Consider the following 23,435-nt stretch of genomic DNA (forward strand, 5'->3'; position numbering starts at 1 on the left):
ATCTGAGCAGCAGTGACAGTCTCCATTTGTTATTTTTATGAAGCAGCACTGCAGTCTTAGATAACACAGCCCTCATCTTCGCCCTTCACCTCCTCTTCATGTCCCTGCCTCCATCCCCCTCCCCCGCTCTTTGTTTTTTTTTCTTTTATTTACACTTCTTAAACATACTTGAGTTTTCTTTATGTGTGGGAGACGGTCACAGTAACTCCTCATTCACAGAGAACAAAGCGATGCTACAACAAACAAAACGTTTCCGACAGTAATTCCAAACAACTGAGTGTTTACTGTGTTAAATTCAGGATATAAACAATAGAGGTGAAACAATATGCTCCTTGATTTTGTGTAGTTCAGTGGAACACACTTCTTTCTATACACACCATAAATTTAAACAACATGTTTTGTTCAACATCTGCTGTAAAAGTGAAGTGCTTTGGTGATACTATATAGTTGGTTATGTCATTACAACTTAATGTCTCTGCACTGTACTGATTTTCTTTTCTTTCTTTTTTTTCTTTTTTTTTTTACAATATACAGAATCATATAACCCTAACCCTAAGTAAGGAGCTAAAATTTAAAGTACACACTATAAAGTATGTGATAGAGACATAGATGTCTTAAGGGTTAATGAAGTAGGCTCATTTTAATGGGGGAACAGGGAAGGCTGTATAGTTTTATCCTGACTTCTGCAGTAGCAGGCAGATCAGCAGCAGTTCTGACATAGCCCTGTCGGCTGCACAGAAAGAACCTCCCTTTCCTCCTTTCAGCCCTGTGCACCCACCCTCCTCAACATGTCACCTGTGTGGAAGCCCCAGAGCCTGAATGCCAGAGGTAATTACAGCAGCTAGGAGCTCCCATAGGAGGGCAGCACTGGCAGGTCACTGCCCAGGGAGAGAGGGGTGGAAACTGAGGACAGAACTCCAGGATAAGCTTCTGTCTTGGTTGTTGGAGGAGTCAACCTGGAGGAGACGGAGAAAAACAAGAGCAGGAGAGAGAGGATAGGAGGGAGGGATGAGAGTGGAAAGATGTGCTGTTGTGGTAAAGAAATCTAAATCAAGATTCCATAGACCAGATCTGACAACAGATTGATAGATGGAACTAGAGGCTAAGATTAAGGAGAGAGGAATAAGAGGCCCAGTGTTAAACAGGGGAAAAAGAAGAGACCTAAAAGTACGAGAGAGCGAGACAAAGACAGAGTGAAGGAGGATATTGGGGACTCCAGTGTGTCTCGGTAAAGGCGTGACACAGAGTGGAGTAGAGTATATAGTCTGGCAGAGGGGCCTGAGGATCCTCCACTACTGTCACCTTGGCTCTAACTCTCAGTGCTGGTCCAGCTGTCAACTCCAGTCTAAATCTAACAGTCCAAAATGGAGTCCGGGCCTAAAGTACTGCATGTCTTTATGAAAACTGGTCTATATCATAATGTTAAGCCACAGCTTATGACATATTGCGTTTCTCCTGCCGCCATGGCGACTTATCATTTCAGCATGCAAAACAGTGTGCTAGGTTATTTATTACCGGCTTGTCATTTTCTTAGGATGACACATTTTGAAGTGAGATTCACAAGTTTATTTCATAGATCTAATTATAACTGTAGTTCAGAAGTATGTAAAAAAAAAAAAAAAAAAGAAAAAAAAAGATGCTTCAGAGTTGATTGATATATCCATGTGCATAGAGGAGATTTTAATGAAATACCTTTCATTTCCTCTGTATATTTCAATAAATATGCCAGGCACTAGTAACAGGTATCAGATTAAATTTGAGTAGGCCATCCCTCAGCAGTGACAGCAGTAAATGAAAGGGATATCTTTGTACAAGCAGAGTAAACAGACAAGGAAGAATGCCTGAAATCTGCCTTATAGTATGAGCCCTGGGCCCTTTTAATGTTGTTGTTCTGGGCCTGCTTCCAGCTACTTTGTATGTATGTATCTTAAATGGTGCACAACTGTTATTAAAATCCCAAGAGGAAAACAGCCTTCAAAGCAGAAAAGCAAAAAAAAAAAAAAAAAAACACAACCTGCTTCCTGACGACACCCATGGGGCGCCTCACATTTGTTTGGCGGTTCGCTTTCATTACATGTCGGGGTGATCTGCACTGCAACTCCTGCTACACTCCCCCTAGCTTCCTCAGTCTCCCCCCACACACCAAAAAAAAATGGGGAACAGATCCAAACTAAGAGTAAACTGTTTTACAGTTGCTGCACAACAAATAAACAAACATCTGGAAGCATTCAGAGCGGCCCATTAGAAGGGCTCTGGGCTTTGCCAAAAAGGGGTAAATGATGAGGAATGGGCTGTCGAGAGGCTGGTGGAGACAGGGGAGAGGCCAGATGACGGAGCTGTGGGTGCTAAGCACTGCCTTTTAGAGCTCAGCTGGGCTCAGAGAGATCTACACCTGCTGCTATCTCCTCCCCCTCCTCCCCCCCGCCAGACATCTGGATGGGATACATGACTAATGGATGACTAAACTGCGAGTGTTGAAACTTAGCTGTTGTCATAATGAAAGGAAAGGTTGTTGGTTTGACTGATGACTTAATGTTCTTTGCACAACACACTTAGTAAAACTAGAAGTGAGTTTGACGGCTTTAAAAATGTTAATGCGTCAAAACAGATATACTGTTCCCCAAAGTCTGTTTATTGTTGCTTGTATAATAACCAGAGCTGATTGTATTATTTATAATCGCATGGTTCAGATGCTGTTGTGAATATAAATACGTTCTCATGAAGTCCAGTTATTTTAAGTGAACACATGTGCTGTTGGTTTGGTGATTTATTAATAACTTATTTTTTATTTTTCTGTGAATTGCTACATTACCTCAGACATCTGTTTCTTTGCTCCCGAGTTGTTTTCCGTGCTTATCTTTGGGTGATACCTCCGTTCTGTTTGATGTCACTCTGTAGTTAGAGTGAAAACTCTCATCTTTCTGCTGATAATCTTCCCGTTCTGCTTTGGACTGCCTTGGCATGTTCCATGAGCATGGAAATGTCCTCTCTGGAGCTCAGTGAGAAAAGACAGAGCACCTTTGACGTTTCCCATCAGACACATGTACGTGCTCTGCAAGACATTTCACTCAGCCTCGTAATGATTATACCAGCAGGATCTGTCCCCTGATAAACATCACTCTTAAACACAAAGACTTGAGCTGGCCCCCACACAACTAAAATGAGGCATATGGAAAGAGCAGAGTGTAAGCTTTTCCTCCGCCTCGTCCAGAGCACCCTTCACAGGGCTGCTTTCTGTAAACTTTTATAATAAACTGTAGACAATGCGTGCGTTCAACATCGAGAAATGACAGATGATGAAATATTGTCATAGAGAATGATATATACAGATCTCCCTGCCAGCTATACGCCATGAGCTTGTGTTGAGTGAGTCTCAGCACCAAACTCTATGAGGTGAATTGACAAAGTAAAGACATGGCTTTCTTCCCGGGTGCTGAGTTCATAAAAATGTTTCCCAAGCACTTGTCACCGCATGAAGGTTTTATTTCTTTGCAGTGTGTGCCAGTTTGTGAGCTGAGGAGGTGTTAAAGATTAGTTTCTAATGACTGGGTGTCTCACTGCCATCTCTGATATTGCCTTGTAAATCACAATACAGCCACAAAAATTAAAACCTCAGAATGATTCTTATTCCTTTGCATCAGTATACACTTTCCTCCAAAAGGCACTACGTGGACATTTTCCCTGGATATAAACTATACTGTGGTGGTGGAGAGTAACCAAGTACATTTACTCAAGTACCACACTTCAGTACAGTTTCAGGTTTAACTACAAACACTACATTACAGCAATAGCTACGAGTCACTTTTTAGATTTTATATGTGAACATATGATCAGCTGATAAAATGGCATTGTTTACAATCTAACTACCCAACAGTGTATTATGTATTTAAAACTAGCTACTAACTACTAGCTAGCTATAGCCAGTAAGATACAGTAAGTATATTTTGCTGATAATGTCCCTGTACTTTCACTTAAATAGAAATATGAATGTAGGACTTTTACTTACAGCCAGTATTTCCATATTGTGGTATTATTAGTTTTTTTTAATTAAAAATCTAAATACTTACAATGCCTTACTATACTAGAAAAGTGTTTTTTTTAAACAAGCATAGCTTATTAAAGTATTATATAAACAGATCCCTGATGAAATAGATAAAGTAATAAAAACAGAAAATAATTAAAATGGTCAATATGTATCCATTATAAAGCATTATGTTGCTGTGTGCTGCTGTGTCAACACCTGTATATGTGGTGTCTGTAACCTAATTGAACAGACAGAAGAAGGGACTCTAATTGCTTCTTGTTCCATGATTCATTTTTCAAACCCAGTCTTGTATTGAGTGAACGAGCACCTGAAAATTCAGTCACAGTCACATTGATCTATTCTTTGGTGAGGTAGTTCCTGCTGCATATCACGGCACATCACAGTGGTATATACTCCCCGTGTATGAGGACAGGCTCTATTTCCTTTATCTGAGTCAGATGATGTGATATTATTTCTCCCTGGAGTGGATTGGCTCAGCAACATGGATATCCATTAAAGCCGGCCTATGGAGATGGATGAGGGGAGAAGGGACGAGGCAAACTGGGCCTGCAATCCTTCAACGTGGCTTCACATAACACTGCACTGTCCGCATTCAAAGTGATGAGAGCTCTTTTTGGAGGCAGGCCTGTCCTTGTTATTACTAGCCCTGGAAATCACCTCTACGTTTTCTCCTTCAGAAGCAGGCTAGATTAAAATGCCAGGATAACCTCCTCAGCTTCCATGACAGCCTTAACTGCCGAACCCTGACATGCCACCTCTAAACTGTTTTGAGAAAGCTGCCTTCCACCAAGTGTCATTATCTCTCCGTTATCGGATGGCACTCCTCTCACAGTGTGTGAATAATTCTGTTTGTGCTGGGTTTGGAGAAATGTCAGTGACACTATTGTTTTTACCTTGCCGTTTGATGTAGCTGAGAGAGTCTCCTGAGTGTCTTGAGTTCTTAAAGTGATGTTGGACGTATACAGCAAAAACTTAAAGTAGAAAGATAGCACTGTCACCTTCTCAGCTATATTCCAAGATATTTGTTTGTTAGTTCCTCTCACTATCAGTATAAAAGTAAATATTGCCTTCTGTGATATTCTGCCTTAATAAGGGGTTTTTTATAGTCAAGGTAAAAGTATGCTGTTTTGTTTTTGACTGAAGCGATCCAAGCACTTTCATTTGGATGCTGCAAAGAGTTCACAGATCAAATGAGACATTATTTATCTGACGGTTATTAATCTCAAGTCATTGTACAAACTAATGTGATATAATGAACATTTGCCATTTTGAACACTGAGCCTGAAATCTTATGATCATACTTTTAAACTCCTCCATCCATCACCACTGAAATATGATGATTACAATCTTTGGAAGAGTTTTCTCAGCAGCAGGAAAATATGTAGCCTCCTAAATCTTTACAGTGCGTGACCATTGCAGACAAACCTTTGTTATTTATGACGATACGAACCCTACTGGACTCGCCCATTAAAACCTGCTACGGCATAAACAGACATAAGTTTGAAGCAATATCTTGGCCCGCTACTCCAAACGTGTCAGGCCGATAGACAAGGACATGAGTTTCTGCCAAGCAGGACCAGCCCTCTTGGAAAAACATACCGCTGGTGCTCTGGACCTTGGTCCACTTCCCAGTTGCACTGGTCATTCTCAGGAAAGTAGCAGAACATAAATCACCCAGAGTGGAGAGGTCTTACTGCTAGAATCAGCTCTGATGTTCTGGTATTGCTAATGCAGCTACACTACTAGTCATTTTCCACCATGATTTGTAGTTGTGGTTCAGAGACAACTGAGATGCGGTCTGCGCTTTCCAGTCATACTTTCAGGCAGAAGTTGGAGCAGGTTTCTGTAGCCTTCATGGTTTGCAAAGATGAGAGTCCATCATAGTAATTTAGGATGGGGGTCAGCTGCCAGATGGTTTTGGGTATTTTTACAGCAGGATGGATGTTGGGTCCACCGGTTTTCTTCTGTGTCAGTACCCCTTGAAACAAATTGCTTGGTGGGCAGACAGAGTCTGTCTGTGTGAGGGGGCTTGCTACCCTTCATTCTGATGAATCACTACTAACATGCTGGCAGATGCTATCCAACTTATCATGCTAAAAAGGACAGGCTCAGACCACAAGTCCAGACTACAAGTCCTTGTAGATTTGTAATTATTGCTTTATTATCAAGGATGTTTACACAGAGATACAACATGTCTCATATTTCAGATTGTGTGATACAGCAAGTTAACAGAATTAGATATAGTACTAATATATTTGTCTTGTTGGTTTATGTAGCATCGTATATCTTAATCAGGCTGTTTTTAATAAATTATATTTTGAGTAGACTGTAGATCGTAATTCTAGGGTAACTGATTTCACACAGTAATCATTCAAGATGAAAACATGCCTTAATGCTAGTCTGGTTAATGGCTCCAACAAATTAGACTCCACTTCACTCGGTGGCTAGTTTATCATGCTGGGTGACAACACATGCTGCATGGCTTAACAGCTGTGCTACATCACTGAACCTTTCTGTCAGGCATGATCGTAACAGAGCTATACATGCCATGGAATCACTAATATGCTGTGAGAAAAGGGGCCACGCGTGATCATTTACTCAGCAGCATAATATGGAGCCCAGAGTCCTGTTAGAGGACAGGCAATAACAGTGGCAATAACACACTGAAACAACTACCCTCCCTGGTTAACCACGTCATGCAGTATATTACGACAAACATGCAGATGGATGTGTTTGTGTAGACAGATGCTGTGTGGAATAATTTCTTACCTAGAAATAGCAGTTTACGCTACAGTTTATATTACACTTCATATCAACTTAATATATATAGATTCATGTGACAAAGCTGTGATGATGACATACTAAGGTATACTGTCTTTACATAGATATTAGAAGATATCATTCCTGAAATTTGGTCATTATATCAATGCTGAACCTATAGTAGATGGTCGATGTTGAGTCAGAAATTCGCCTGTTAACTGGAATGGATGTTTACAACAGGCACTTTGGTTCATAATTTTACTATTACCCTGTTTGATAGTCTGACTGTGCATATTCTTTGCCCCATCTGACTTATTTTTATCATTGTTGCATTATTCCCTAAGTCCAATGCGCATGATTTTTCTTTCATATTGCTTCACTTTCTGATATAGTACTGCAGAAATTAGGATACCTGGAAATATCCCAAGGGTCTTGATAAGTTCTATAAACATTCTCAAGCGAGTTTGACAAGAGATAGTATTGAACCAGAAGCTATTTTTCAAGGTAACAATGCAAATCTGCAGATGTTGCTTATCACAAATTACAACAATGTGGCTGTATTTACTAATATAGGAACATTTGTAAACATTCAGTGCGAGCATGACTGCAGGCACTGTTACTCTGGTGATATTGTGGGTCCTGAAACATCATGCACACACACAAACACTGACACACTCATTCCCAGGTACCCTCAATGCTCCAAAGCTATTGTGGTAGAAAGAGCTGAACCCATCTGTCAATTACGGTAAGCTCCATTGGGCCATTGTCTAAACAGTTTTCTCACTCACTGGTGAATCCAGTGATTTATTGTCAACTGCCGAGGCATCAATATACAATTGGGAGACACTAAGCTGTGATGTCTGAACACAAACTATTGTCAGAGTATCAGCATAGCTCACATTAAGTGCCATTTAGATTATTCATTGCATCGGGCTGTGTGAAAGCCTGGTTTGGATTTGCTGCTTGTAAGGGGAAGAGAAGGCCATTATCCCATATGAAGGGATTCCAGTGCTATGGATCTGAGCTTGTATTTACTGCAGATTCACCATTCAAGTGGAAGAACAGTGTCCGAGCAGAACCAAACACAGACTCAATGTTGCACATTTTGTGGGTCAGCTTGTCCTGCCCTGCCTTCAAGTCCATAAGGCTAACTGGGCATGAGTGTCAGGGCTATTTTGTCAACTTGACATGCATTTTATCTCTCTTAAAATATAAAGGGGAGCCTCGGTTACAGGAGGTAGCAGGTCTTTCATGGTTTGCACTGGCATCAACATCCCAGCTCGACCAGAATGAAAAGAGTGAGGTCACTGAAATGCTAGGAAGTCCAAAACAACCTTTTAATCTGTCACTTTGATTTGCTGATTAAGTCACTTTAAACAGACGGAGCAGGTTTCTCTGTCATGATAATATGAGAGGACAAGTTATTTCACCATCATAATTTGATTCGTGGATCGTTTCTGGCATGTTATGTCGCTGCTGCACAAGCTGATTGGATTGACTGAGTCATTTTGGTCAAACACATGAATTTACCCCAGATTGTTGTGATTTAAGAGGCTGTTTGTTTCATTCCCCACCCCTCAGGACAAACATGCATTCAAAACTAAACCTTCACAATTGGTAGCCATCAAACCGTACCATTTCTGCTCCAAAAGATGTAATTCCTTGATTATGCATTTGTTTACAGTATGTGCTGTTTGTTGACTGTGTAAGTTGAGTGTTGTGTGCTTGTGGGATCCATGCTTCATAAAACAATGCAGAGGAAAAGAAGGACTCAGAACAGTGAAATTTCCATTCAGAAACATAAAGGCTGAAAACCAATTATTTTAGTGCGAATAAGTAGAAGACCTCTGTGCTGTGGAGTGTCGAGCGCCTCGAGAGCCTCAGAAGAAAGTTAAAATATGTCTCTCCATTTGACACTATTAACGACTGTTAACACATGACCTTTGGCAGTTATATCGTTTTAGGCCATCATCTGTGCCTACAATCAGCTAAGGATTTTGACAGTTGGAAAACAAAGATAGGGGAAGAGGGCATAATGTTGGACAAAGTGAAATGAACATGTGCACATGTCTGGCGGTGAAATCTCTTGTTTGCACGGTGACCCTGAGATGCAGTGTCTCAGGGCTAACCAACTGTTTGTTTTCTGCCCTTTGTATTTCTGGTTAAAATAACAAGCCTGGTACTGTCTTCAACTCCTCCTTGCATTATACCCTCATGGTTAAGAAAAATACATCTAAGTGCATACATTTGTTGTATACGAATACACATTGTATAATACATTGAACCATCATCTGTGTTATTGTTTTACTCTGTGTAGCAGGCAGTAGATTTTAATGGGGGAGCTGAAAGGATGATATTAAGATAACCTTGGGAGAGAAGCAATAACACAGCCATGGGCATCTGTCCTTCCTGCCATCACTAACCCAATGTGACATTTTGGCCGAAGAACAGCTCAAGCTACCGTGCAAACAGCTTATTTGCACTTTTTTACACGACACTTGAAGGAATGCAATACTTTTTGTGTTATTGCAGAGTTTTAGAGATTGCCCTGCTGGTCATCTTGTATTGTGATATCCTGTTAGCCATTAGACTATGGCGAGGTAATCCTGACAAATACAATGAACAAATCAAGGATATTAGTGCTGTGATGTGCAGTCGATAATATTTGGCTTCATTAATTCCCATGCCCTGAGATGACATCCAGCCCCTATTAGGTTTGAAATCTCATCCCCTTCTCCTCTATACCTCAGCTGTGGCTCAACCAAGCAGCCAAGCAGATAATACGCTCTGAGCTCTGAAACATGTACCATTATAATTAGCTTTGTCAGGTCCTAGCCCCTACAACCCTCATGCAGATAATATGATAATATGTCTTCATAACCGGCTGACCTTACATGCTCAATATTTCTCCCCTTATGAAGATTACATGTCAATAAAGTAATTGAGTCCCGGGGTGTGTGGCAAGTGAAGATTTAGGTTATTGGACTTTTCAGGGTAGTGATGTACGAGCGTTATTATTCTACCTGTCAGGAGATGTGCAGGGGGCTGAGGACAGTCCGAGAGTGTCAGGGGGGAGAGGAGAGGAGCAGGGGAGAGAGAGAGAGAGAGATAAGGGAAAAGAAAGAGCAGAAAGAAATGAAGTGAGCCAAAGAGAGACACCGACAAGGGAGAGTGAGGGAGACGGAAATGAAGAGAGGAGGAGGGAGCACTGGGGAGAGCAGAAGAGGCAAGATCATTTCTCACAAGGAGGGACAGATCCACTGTTAATCATTCCCTCATACCTTCATCTCCCCGTCCCCTCTCTCACTCTGTGCATATGAACAGGGGATATGTCATATTAATTAAGAGAAGTAGAGTTACAGTGGAGCCATCCGTCTGAAGGGGCTACAAGGGAGGCCAGAGGGGCATGAAATATTCCACACAACACAAACCTATCATCACCTGTGCCACACACCTGATTGGCTACTGTGTGTTCATCAGTTCAAATTCTGGCACGAAATGACGGCATGTAATTTGACGCAGCCTTAATTTAGAGCAGCATGTGATGTCATAAAGAATAGTTTCAGCCTCAGGTCTGTATAGACCGTTTCTTATTCAGGATACACTACAGTATACAAATTCATTAAAACATAAATGATACAGTAACACTTGTTCATGGTTTGTCGCATGAGAATGAGAATGCATACATTGTATAGGCATATTGATTTATAAACATGGAGTGCGTGTAGCCTCATTGTTATGACTTTTCTGCTGCACACTGCATAAAGTACAAAAACAGACACAAAAAAACCCCAATAAATCTAAAATGGGTGGAGACATGAATGTTTACTTCTTTTGAAAGAAATACAGACAAAATCCTTCAGTGCTAAAATTTTATTTCCAGATTAGATTTTGGCTCACCATATCACCGATGTGGCGCAATACACACTTGTGTTTTGGTGTAAAGAGCCAGCAATAAAATTAGCTTGGCTTGACTTCTCAAGGATTTTCCTCAGGGCCCTGTTTCAAAACATAAAGGTGGAATCCCTGATCTCAACCTTCCACACATGTAGTGCTCTAATCATCTTCTCTTTTTTTTTACTTTCCACATATAGTGACAGATTGTGCTAAATGCCATATGTCAAGGTACAGTTTTGTCCATCATAATTTGACTGTCAGTGCTGGAGACAGAGGAAATGGGATGTGAAAATGACTGTGGTCAATTGAGGTCCAGCAATGAAGGTTACACACATTTTCAGCTGTGAGAGAGACAGAAGCATGGGACACGCAAAAGCAGGGTGGGAGAGCAATGTTAAAGGATATTTTACCATGTCCTTTTGGATTAGGCCTGAAGATTGATATCTTCCAGTCAGATGAAGCTCTGATGTGAGTGATCTAGCCCCTCCATCATTGTGACATGCGGCTCTTGGCTAACGCTCATCCGTGTTGATGGGCACACCCTATGCCACAAGGGCACTGGCTAACATACCCACCTTCCTCTCTCCTCGTCTCTGTCCGCCTCACTCTGCCATCTCTGTTCTTTTATTTCTATTGCCCTTCTCCCCTGTTTTCTGTCACCATGTCATGTCCAATCACTGTTTGGCTGGCCAGGCACTCAGTCGGGCAGGCAGGGAGCAGGAGCCCCAGGTAGAGAACTGCCTAACAGGCATCAGGATGGGCACTGAAATGACTCTAATAATGGGGTCCCCGTGTGGCCCAGACAGGCCAGTCAGTTAGCAGGGCCAGAATGGAGAGTAATAAGTGTTTGATGTCTGCAGGGGAAGGAAGTGTGAAGGAGCACAGCCAACCCTGGGCACTACGGTCAGGCAGGTGCAGCCAGCCAGGATTTGAGGAGGGAGACTGTGGAACAAGACGTCAGACTAGTATTGATATGTGTCAAGCTGGAGGTTGCCAGGCTGTTTGTTTAAGAGAGTGTCTCAGAGTGGTAGTAGCCATGTGGTAATTGATGGCCGGCTCAAAAAGACAAGGTAGAGTACAACCTGATGTGCCTGGTGCTCATTGAAAACCGAGAGCATCACGAAACAAACATTGTCGATTTTATGACACGGCAGAGAAGGAGAAAACTGCACAATGCATCTATATTGTACGTGCATGTTTATATGCATGTGTAAAACTCCAGCAGCAGTTCCTCTTGTGGCTAAATTTGCTGGTCATCTCTGATTTGATGGAAATTGCTACTGACAGGTAGCGAGGTGCCATTTTACCCACTGATGCGTGAAGTCCATCATTGTCTGAGCTGTTGAGTTTAGTTAACATGGCACTTAGCGACTGACATTGCTTTAGAGCCAGAAAAACACTGTCATTGTCATGTCATTTATCTTTTGCTATACCGATTTTCGATGTGTTCCTCGCTGCATGCCTCGCTGAATCCTTCCAGCTTTTTACAGTAGGCATGCGTGGCTACATGCAGTTTCAGTGCCCTCTAAGTGTGAACCACATTCCAAATGCTCAACACATTTTAAGCACTGATATCAGGAGAAATGGCGTGGCCAGCACCTTCCCCTGATAAAGCCACCGCTGTCCCTTCTAGCATGGCTATCAAGTAACAAGCTACTTCCGTTTGAACAGTTTTATGTGGTTGTAATTGACCTGACAATGGGGTTCATTATGCAGTCCCTTTCATGCTGTTTTGCCTGATAATTATTATTTAATGTGTTCGGATGGAGAGCATCATTAATTCATCCCTTCCTCCAATGTCAAAGAGATGAACAGTGAAGTTATCACTCTCTGGTGATTAATATTATGCTCCTTTGTTATTGAATCCTGTCCCAGTGATTAAACCTTCGTTGAGTGACTCACCAGCCGCCCTTTATTAACGGCACCATTACCGAACACAGCCAAACCTCTAATTGCAATTTTCACTTTTTCTTTCTATTTCGGTCAGAGGTTTGAACCACTTATCTGTGCTTTTGTTTTAATTAGAAATCCAGGGTGTAATGACGGACACAATCGATCAGTGTCAGGCTGTGTGCTGTGCATGTGCGGTGATTTGTGATCCACATGTTGATGGAGAAAATGAGCCCTTAAGATTACTAGCCTCATTAGTGGTTTTATGTGCCCTTAAGGGGAGACAAACCTCTTCAATAATAACTATAGCAGTAAATAACCAGCTTGTCGTTGTTTTGCTTACAGGGGAGTTCTTGTTTTTCCATATGCAAGCGAGTGTGTTGTCAGTGAGTTTGCTAGATGATAGTAGCTGCCTTGAGAAAGGCGTTCCAAGGGGAGTAAGGACTTTGTAAACTGGCAGAGTCCCCTGCCTTAAACCACCCTCCTCTTATCTCCACACTCCAGAGCTACTGTAACCAGTGTTCTCTCCCAGCTCCATGTGGAATAAATGTCACTGAAATTAATTTCACCATTTTTTTTTCATTAGACCCCCCACAACGGTAATCTGTTTTCAGTCAAAATTTATATGCCCCAGAATTCAATTTCCTTCTCATCCTCATAAGTTGAAAGTACAAAGACTGATAGGCATTTATCTGGTTCTAACTGTAATTCACCCATCAATGAATAATGCCATCCTCAATTTACAGTGTTTGATTACAGCCATTTAGTGAACTGACAGTGATAGAGTGGCATTTTTCATACATTCACCAATGCTTCCCATAAGCTCAAAATATAACCAGTGCACACTGTCGCTTTGTCCATTTATGAACATGCTGAATATGGTTTGTTCCAAATACTAATTAAATGTATTTATTTATTTTTATCAGTAACAAGTCCAGTCACAGCATCTCCTACAACAACAGCTGAATCATATGAAAACATACAGAATATGTTATTGTTGTACTTTAAAGAGAATCATGTGGAAAAATCAACCTGGTATTGATCAGGGCTGGTTGAGCCATGACCCAGCAACCTTCCCCTGACAGTCTATCAGCCTGTGGCAATAGCAAATCTTTCAACTCTCCATGTCCCATACATTCATACACACACACACATCTGACCCTTTTATGTGTGTTGTTTTTATGAGTCATGTACACAGTTACTAAATCTCACTCTCTCCTCAGTCTAGGATTAATTGATATAAGACTCCATAATATGTAATTATACTGTATATGGTGTCTGTGTACAACGTATGTATATATCGTGGTGGAGAAACATTGTATTTGAATGGGTGACAGACCAACCACTGACTGACTGACAGGAAGTATACAACATGTCAGGCCGCCTGGTGAGAGGTGTTTGGAAAGTCTGACGTCAGAGTCTCATCAAATGTCAGCAGAGACAGTAACAGTTCTGCTGTCTGTCTCCAGTTTGATGGACAGGCATGTCATTAAGGGGGCTTGTTAACCTAGGACTGTTACTGTAGATTATAATCACTATTGATAGCTAATAGTGGGTAGCTTTCCTTACGTTGCTATGAAGCTTCAGCATGTACTGTGTGCAAATGAGTGTTATCCACTCTTCATTTAACACTGCTGGATGTTTTACCACTTGCATTGCACTATTGGCTTGTTAGAAGACTCCTTGTGTTGTAGGCTGTATAATCCCCTCCTTCCTGTCTCTCCTGCCCTCCTTCCATCCCTCCTCCTCCTCTCTGCCTTTTCCCCAGCCTCTGCCTCGGTGAAAAATGGGGCGCATTTTCCTGATAGCCTGTGTGGATGTGGAGAGTATAAATGGCTAATGAATTACAGATGAACATTGACGCAAATTAATCTTCCTGATGTCCCAGGGTTATATGGCAGCTATTTAAAAGTTTAATCAATACGCTGAAGTTGAGAACATGCAGGCACTGCAGTTGTTTGGCCGCAGTAAACAGCCAGGAGGGGAATGGGGAAGGCCCAAGCCAGGGCATGCATCATAATGACAGGTATATATGTTTAATGGACTAAATATTTTTTATTGGTAGAGGGCAAATGTCACAAATTCCTAAAGCTGCACACAGGAGTTTTATTGAGACTGAGTGATAGGTGACACCTCAACTGTCAAAATGGTTAACTAATTGACAAAAGAGTCCCGTAGTAGAGTAAAGATAGATTTAGTTTCAGTGTGTCATATTAAACATTCACTTCTTTTGTGATAAGTGCACATAAAAATGATAATAAAATGGACCTTATGTTGGTGTCGTCAATGTTTTACTTAAGTGGCATTCTTTCTTACTTCACTGTGCTGTTTCCCGCCTTCACTCTCACATAAACACATGCATAAAACTATAGCCCTTCTATTACTAGAGCAGCAGTTTGTGCTTACAGTTTTTTGCAATTATCAGTTTTTCAACAATTAATTCTCTGTTTCAGAATATGACTCTAAACACAACATGTGGCATTGTGTGGGAGTTATGCCAAATGAAAATGAATTCAGATACAAAAAACTGATCACTTTGTTTGTCATTGCACTTTGTTATTATTGTAAATTATGCCTTTTATTTAAACACAAACTTAACCAAAAAAGAACAGAGCAATAGAAAATGAACCTAAGTTAATGATAAGTAAAGACTGAAATACTAGCAGAACAAAAGCTTTTTAGATTGACAGACACAGTAGTTGTGCCTGAAGCCAACACTGTGGTCATATAAGGTTTACTCACACAAAGCAGTGTGATTGTTTCCAGCTTGCAACATGTGGATTACACATGTTACTTCTTTTTTTTTTTTTTTACCAATTAAGCAGACCATGAAAGAGGACTCCACACGGGAAGCTTTGAATGTTGTTGGAGTATGGAGTATTTACAGCCATTTACAGTACTTTTACTGTATCTCTACAGTACAATATGTTTCTGTAAGTTTGACAAACATTGGTGTGTAGAAATACCTTTCTGGGGTGAAGATATTTCTGCATGATTACACCCACTGCTGCTGCCATCATTTGGCTAAATTTAGGGCAGCTTTAATTTCATAATTGCTTTCATTGGGCATTTAATTGGACTCCACTATACTGACTCTGGAAAGCAAACACCGAGCAAATCCATATTTCTGTACTTAATAAGAGGCTCTGGATATACTAGCACCTGAGCTGCTCAGTACTGTTTACCTCTTCATCTTTTGGGAACATTTAACAGGTGCTTCGAAGAATTATATACACATAAGGCATGGCTTACACACTAACACACATATCCAGCATACTAATACTAAGTAAAACAATTCAATTTTCTCTGCGTGGCACTACGCTGTGTGTGCCAGCCCACCTCTCAGTAGGCTGATTCGCAGTCCACCGGCTGTTGGTTTATGGGACACAGGGGGGTTATCTATCTGCAGGCTTCCCTGTAGAGACGAGATGGTGACTCCATCTCATGACGTTGGGTTGAACTGATAAAAGGACAGCCGGAGATGGATCGTGTCCACAATAATAGCCCTGGCTCACAGCAGCCTATGCCCCAAGCTCATAAGTCACTTTCCCGCCAACTCTTATGGATGCCTGCCCCCAGCTCTGTCTGACCCCACCCCCCACCTGCCCGGTAGTGTTATTTCAACCCATGGAGATAATACAAGGGATGTCTTGTTAATTGGTTTCTTCTCAATGCATTTTTTTTTCCATAATGGATGGCTGCACTGATGGAATTGTTGGCTAAGTGGCCATACTGTAGGGTGTGACATAAAAGAAGAGGAGGCAAAAACTATAGCAAACAAGAGGAATCAGGGTGAAAAAGAGGAATCAAAGAGAGCAAATAAAAGAGTAGAGGACGAAAAAGACTGAGTGGAAGCATTTGAGACGAGAGGGGAGGATAGATGTGAAAAGGAGACAGGACAAGAAACTAGGAGTGGTGGGAGTGGATTCATGCCGAGAATAGATAACCTTGATGTTAAAAGCTACATCCGTCGGATGTGTCTTTCTGTGACATATTGATGGCCCTTGAAAAGAGTCAAGCTGATTGTATGCAGGGAACAATCATTAAACCCACTCCATCTCCCTGCTCTCTTTCTCTCCATTGCAAGTGTGTGTGTGCATGCATACACAGTTGTATGTGAGCTGACTAAATGAGTTTTGCAGCAGGGTAGTTGTAGTGTGTGAGATAAATGTTAATAAGTAACCATAAAATTAGTCCTTACTTTACAATGTTTTAGTCATTTTTGTACAACATTTTAGTGACTAGTACTATTCACCATCAGTGACAGAGTGCCACTGTCCTCTACTTTATTTATTCATTTGTTATGGACCGGACCCACAGTTCTCATATGGAGCTATATCTCTAGAGCTGTATTCCAAATTAATATATCAGCTATTTAGTGTTAATTGCTGTGTGGACCTGGCATGGATGAGAACCTGGCTCATACCCACATCTCCATGGCAGACTGACAGAACCTGATTGGTACAGAAAACATGGAGACTCAAACCAGACGTGATACTCAAAGGTATACAGTATTTTGCCTAACATCTGTTACTGGGCATTTACTTGCTGGGCTAATGCAACACTTTGGCTTCACTTTGGCAATGCCTCTAGGCAGATCTGCTTGCAACACACAGCAGAAACACTTTGTTGTGACTCATCAGTTTCAGTTTGGGAGAAATCTAATCCCTATCAACCCTACCAACTTTATTCTCACTTCCATCCTTGCAATCTGCTCTTTCTGGTAATTGATGTTCTCTTGTGAACTTACACACTGACATTTCAGCTTTCCAGAAAAAGTACGAAATAATCCCTCAATGAAAAATTGCACTGTGGAGCTGAGGCCATAGTGAAACAGTATCTGGGAAGAAGACAGGACGAGATGAGATCTTTCATCAGTCTTCCTACTAAATTGTAAATGAATTTTGAAATTAAGTACCCTTGAAAATTGAATGTATCCAGTGGAAATGCAATTTTAGCAGATATAAATTTGACAGTTCAAGGAGCAGTGTTTCTTGACAAATTTAAATATCCACCACAACCAAGAGCATAAGCTGCAGAGCTGCAGTCAGACCACTAAGTGACTGTTAACTGTATTGATCAACAGCACTTGTAAACCTCTGTTTATGTGTTATGGTCATTTTGTACAACAAGGCAATAAAGTATCACCAATTGCACCTTATATATTATGTTTAATATGGAAAAATTATGAATTCACAAAGGAGAGAAGAAAAAAAAAGATCCTCTTACTAGATGTGTTGATTTCGATATTGGAGCACTGCATAGGAGGTTTTGTACAGCTAGCTTACTCACAGTAAGCGCACCGTGGCAGGATGGCCCATCAAGCCCCTGTAGAGAGGACACATGCTTTGGGTAATCAGCTCTGAAACGACCAGACTGTCTGAGGATGAACCTCCACCGCTGCATCCACCAAGAGGAAGATGCAAGATACCGACGGCACAGCTTTTTAATAAAGACAAGAAGGTTAGCTACTCCCCTTAAAAACAACAAGGTGCCGCATGGCATCTGCAGAACAAAGGCCTGATTGTTCCTCCACTAGGGCATGATGGAAGCATTAGCCTCCACATCACTTTGTTAAATCTGTCACTTCAATGGCTGCTCCCACTGTTCTCCCTGTGTGCTATGTTTGTGCGCCCGACATCAAAGTGCGTATGGGTTTGTGATGATGTGTATATGGTTGTGAGTGTGGGTGTTGATTCAAGTCTGCTCATCCATGGCTTAGGATACACAGAGGATATAGTAGACAACTGCGTTTGGCACTGTACCACTGGTTATTAAGTACCAGTTCATCAGGTGGAACCCCACAGGCATGAGCATGCCCCGAGAGCGCGTTATGTAAGACAGAGAAGGGAATAACTAAGTCGAACTCAGTCTCCAACCGCCCCATCTTTCTCCTGGTTTTGTCCCGTAATAAGAGCAGCTCTCGCTGTGCAGGGAAGGCAGCAAACTGGAATGTGTTTATGCATAAAAAAACACTGCTTAATGTAACACTGAAAAGTAGCCAGAGCTTGAGCCAGTTTGCACCGAAAATTAAGAGACACATTGATACACTCTCTCACCCTCTGGGAAACAGACCTCACCCCTATGTGCTTTGTTCTACTCTTTCCCCTAATTTACTCCTCCTCTTCTTCCTTGAACACAGCTGTAGCTTCATTTTTTTAGCGTTAAGCGAGAGTCACAGGTCACACATCGTCCAGAGGTTTCTGATTGGTGCTGCAGGATCACAGAATGTGCTCCCTCCAATCTTCCTCGGTCCCCATGGGCTAGTGACGAGATCAGCAGAGTGTGAAGGCTTGGGGGGCCTTTAGCTTCAGTTCCTTCATCTGTGAAGGTTATCTCTGAAAGGCTTTGGTTGCAACCTACAAATATATCCCCTCTAGGTAATGTCTTATTGGAGCCTTGGTTCTGGTACCTCAATGGGTAATCTCTTTAGGGGCCCCACTCCTGGAGAGAGTGAGTTTCTCGCCGGGTAAGCTGTGAATATGTGAAAGGCCCCAGCACCCATGTGATCAGAGCGCAGTGAGACACCCAGAGTCCTGTGGTGTCAAGCCCAGTCCCCAGCCGTGGCACCTATATCCCCAGGCAAATCACGGCAGCTGGAATTCATCCCCACCACCCTCCACCCTCTGCCCCTAACTTCCTCACTGTCAGAGAAGCGCGCACACACACACACACACAAACACACACGTATATGTACCCTCTCACACACCGGAGGAGCAGGCAGGCATGGAGCTGGTCCCGGATTTTATTGGAGGTGACAGCTTCTCACACTTCAGTGTTTGGATCACCTCAAGTAGCTGGGCTATGAGGGGAAATGAGCACTGCTCCACTACAAAGTCCAGATTTAGATTGACTGAGCTTGTCCTCAGGCCTGTGGGCTGCTGCTGCTGCTGCTGCTGCTGCTGCTGCTGCTGTAGCTGTACTGCTCCTCCGCCTGACAGAACACCCACTACTGCTGCGAGGGACTGGTGTGTGTGTGTGTGTGGGTATTTGTGTGTACGTCTACGTACTGTATATGTGCGCGAGTGTGTGTGTGTGTGCACGCATGTGTGACTTGGTAGAGCCTACTTTGAAGAGTCAGAGAGAGTGGGGTAAAGAGAGCGATGTGTCAGGTTTGGTTAGAATTGAGGGTGGCATCAGAATATGCTTGGCACTAATATGGCACCAGTATCTCTGTCCCTGTCTCTGCTTTCTGTCACTTAGTTGCCATTCTCTCCCCGCCCTTGACAATGTCTCTTTGGATTATGTGATTGGACTTAGCGCTTGGAGCACCCCTCATCCCTCTGCCACGACGCCTCTCCCATAAGTCTCTCCTCTCCTGCCCTGTCTCCAGCCTGGCCCCCTCCTCCTATAATGCACTTGATGTCTATTTAAAAAGCCTGGTGAAAGCTGTATCTATTCTCCTGTCAGAGGATCATTGACAGCACTAATGCCACTTGTCCTTGCCTCATTTGGCGAGAGGTGACACCTAGCCGCAACCCGCCGCATTCATCAAGTGGCAGTGGGAGCGGCTGTGACATCAGAGTCGGAGCAGACCAGCTTCAGAGCTCTGGGCAGCCCTCTGCCTGTACGACAGCACCTCTTATTACAACTAGAGAGCACTGTCGGCCATCTTGGATTCATCCTCACAGATTAAGGTGTATAGATGTCATGAGGCTTCTTCTTCTAGCATTAGTTCTGGTTAAGTAATTTCTGAAAATGTAATTTGAAGTCTCTTTTGCTGAGCACTGTTCAAGGTGTAAAATATATATGAACCATAAAGACATATAAAACTCTTTGATTAGCAAATTGAACATATTTGACTTTGGGCTTTTACTGACATTTTACTTTCTTGACTATTTTCAGCGGTTTCATCTCAACTAAAATGAGAAGGAGAGTAATCTGTGTGGATTTTGTTTCCTCAAGTCACAGTCCTCTCCAAAGCTTCAGCCTACTCTCCATCTATCAGGCTTTTTCAGGAACCATGAATGAAACAGTGGTTCCATGGCAAAGATACTGCATAGATGGTTCACAGTAGCTGGTTCCTAACTCCAAAATTGATCAGTATGATCAGTACGTGTGTTATATTAGCCCATTAAATGCACATACACACATATACATGGACATACCACACCCCTGCCTGCTGATAGTTGAATAATTGCTTGCTGTGATGGTTCAGTGTGTGTCTCTGTATATGTCTGTGTGAGTGTACGTGGGTGGCTGTGAGCTTGTTACTGTCCGGACTTTGCCCCGAGGCCACACTGGTCTTTCTGTGAAACAAGATGCTCATCCTTCCCAGCAACACCTCTCATCACCCTACGAGGAGCAGACCCGGGCCCTGCTCGGTGCTGCCATTTAAAGCTACCCTGTGGAGTTTTTGCACGACAGTAAACAAACAAGATTTTGTTTACATTAAGTTTTTCTCTGTAAAACTTTTTGTCTCTGTCCTTAAGGTCCAATAAACACATTGAATACATTTACTACCTCATAAAATGTTAAGCCTTGTTTTGACTTGTTCTTTTTACATGTGTTTATGGTCATCCCCTGCAGTCTTGCTTGAGATGCAGCCATTATTTCCACCTAGTTTGTGTTTGAGGATTTTGGCTACATTGTAACTAGTTTCTTAACTTAACTGCTGTATATCATCATATCCTAATGAGCTATAATGACTTTGTTGGGTTGTAGGTTAGTCAGGGTCTTTCCTCTGGCTCCCACAGGTTGGGAATCACTCATGCTCATCAATAAATGAAGCACTGCAATTATATATGCCAATAATACAGCTAAAACTTTTATGATCAAGAAATTATTGATTGGTGAACGTCAAGGTGGGAGTCTGTCTGGGGCTGAAATATTTCAACAGATAGCATAAATCTGGTTTTTCTTACATTTTTGATTGAAAAATTGTGTGTGTGTTTTGTTATTTCTACAAGTGCAACCATGACCCAAACTTTACTGGAATTTCTCTCATTATGTCTTTAGGGGTATTTGCCAAGTGCCGTTACGTCTACTACGGCAAGCACTCAGAAGGCAACAGATTCATCCGAAACGACCAGCTCTGATGGACAGCCGGTCAGGCACAAAGAGGGACATGAATGACGATGAGCATTAACAAGAAAAGATGACCACACCGATCTCTTATTTATTAAAAGCACTGGTGACATTTGACTTGCCTGATATGCCACTGGAAAGAGATTTTAGAGAAGTTTATCAAAAGATGTTATGTTGTCATGGTTATGCAAGGAGTTTTTTTTTTTCCTCTTTCCAAAGATCATTTCCCAGCCCCATAGTTATGGCCTCCTCTGCTGAGCTCGGTCTGCCGCTGCCTCCCTGCTCCCAGCTCGGAGTCAGAGTCAGAGATGACACTCCCACTGACATGATTGCCTCTAAGCATCAGCAGCCGCACAACTACAGACACACAAACACACGCAAAAGGACAGTCTCTCTCCCTCTATCCCTCTCTCTCTCTCTCCCTCTCTCCCTCCCTCTCTCTCGGTGACAAACAGACCCAGCCAATTGCATCCTTTTCTTTGACAGCCATGATGGATCATCCGTCCACTACCACCACTAATCAAGGGTGAAAGGGGTGACGGTCGCACACCTGGGGCCTGACACGACCACATCTCCCTCACTCCTCTCTCACTCTCTCCCTTTTTCTCTCGCTCTTTTTTACACACACACACACACACACACACATTAGTGCTGTTTAAAACATTAAGACATTGCAAAGAGTTTGACAGAACAAGGTTTACACAGCCTGGTTAAACACTCTGAAGATTTTCAGTCTGAGCTGGAGGCATGATCAGTCTTCTTTCATTTATTTTTCTTCTTTTATTGGAATGAATTTTTATTGAATTTGTTTTATCTGAGGAGAGAAAGAGAAGCTGTTCCCAAAGTCAGACATATATCTGATATTTAAGCTGTACTGTGGTCAGTTTGTGTTGCATGTGTGTATCAACACGTGTTGTTTTTTTTGTTGTTTGTTTGTTTTTGTCAAATGCAGCTTTCAAACTCATTCCACTGTCAACCTTTGTGAAGAATCTAGTTATAACCAATTGTTTAATTTCAGTCGTCATTATCTACTACTGTATTATGGTTAATGCACATTAATGCACCTGTCCCACGTTCGTCAGCCAGTTAACTATGTTATCCTAAATCATTCCATTTATATTATTTGCATTGTATTGTGGTGAATTGTGAACAAACTCCAAGATGTAATCTTCAGAAATGCACTTAATGTAATATTGACCATACATTTGTGAACAAATACATTGTTTTGTCAAGTGTTTACATTTCATAGTTTCAGAGTGAATGTGTTTATGGTGGCTTGTAATACATCACAGCAACCTAAGCAGCCTTATTTTATATTTCTCTGGGCAAGTTTCCAATCTGAAATTCTGAGATGAGTGAATGATGTAATGTAGCCGATCTGATGTGAAATTGTATTAGCTGGATGTCTCCAAGTGATTAAATGGGTTTAACTTAACACGAGTCTCTTGTCAAGTTGATGTAGAGCTTATTGTGGTGCTTTCACATTAATTCCCTCTGTCACCACAATACGCTTTCCTAATGATCAAATGTCCATCACGTTAATATTTTTTTTCCTGTATAAATCATATAGAGCCAATCAATATTTTAATAGCCCTGTGTAGCTCATCATTACAAAGATGTTCCTGACTGACAAATCTAATGTTGAGTCATGAGGTACAGAGATTACATTACTGTACCTACTTCTTTAGAGGTGGAGGCTTTGAGAGAACCATGATGAGCTTCAGTCTAGTGCGTCAATCATCCACAAACATGAAGGAAAGGTCAGAGATAGCCTCATGCAATGTTTGTTCACTGTGTCTGTATCTGTTTATTTCTC

The 23,435-nt window shown here is 41.9% G+C and overlaps 1 protein-coding gene across 2 annotated transcripts in view; it reads left to right on the forward strand.

Annotated features, from left to right (window-relative positions):
• lrmda (leucine rich melanocyte differentiation associated) overlaps positions 1–23,054 on the forward strand; it is a 194,316-nt gene extending 171,262 nt beyond the window's left edge. For both annotated transcript variants that reach the window (XM_085799903.1, XM_085799904.1), the window contains one exon: positions 21,551–23,054. In XM_085799903.1, coding sequence (XP_085656029.1) covers positions 21,551–21,630 — 80 coding nt within the window. In that variant the 3' untranslated portion in view covers positions 21,631–23,054. The remainder of the gene's footprint in view (positions 1–21,550) is intronic.
• Positions 23,055–23,435: the final 381 nt, after the last annotated feature.

Source organism: Trachurus japonicus, chromosome 15, assembly GCF_045865225.1.
Source record: "Trachurus japonicus isolate A0001 chromosome 15, Traja_1.0".
NCBI lineage: Eukaryota > Metazoa > Chordata > Actinopteri > Carangiformes > Carangidae > Trachurus > Trachurus japonicus.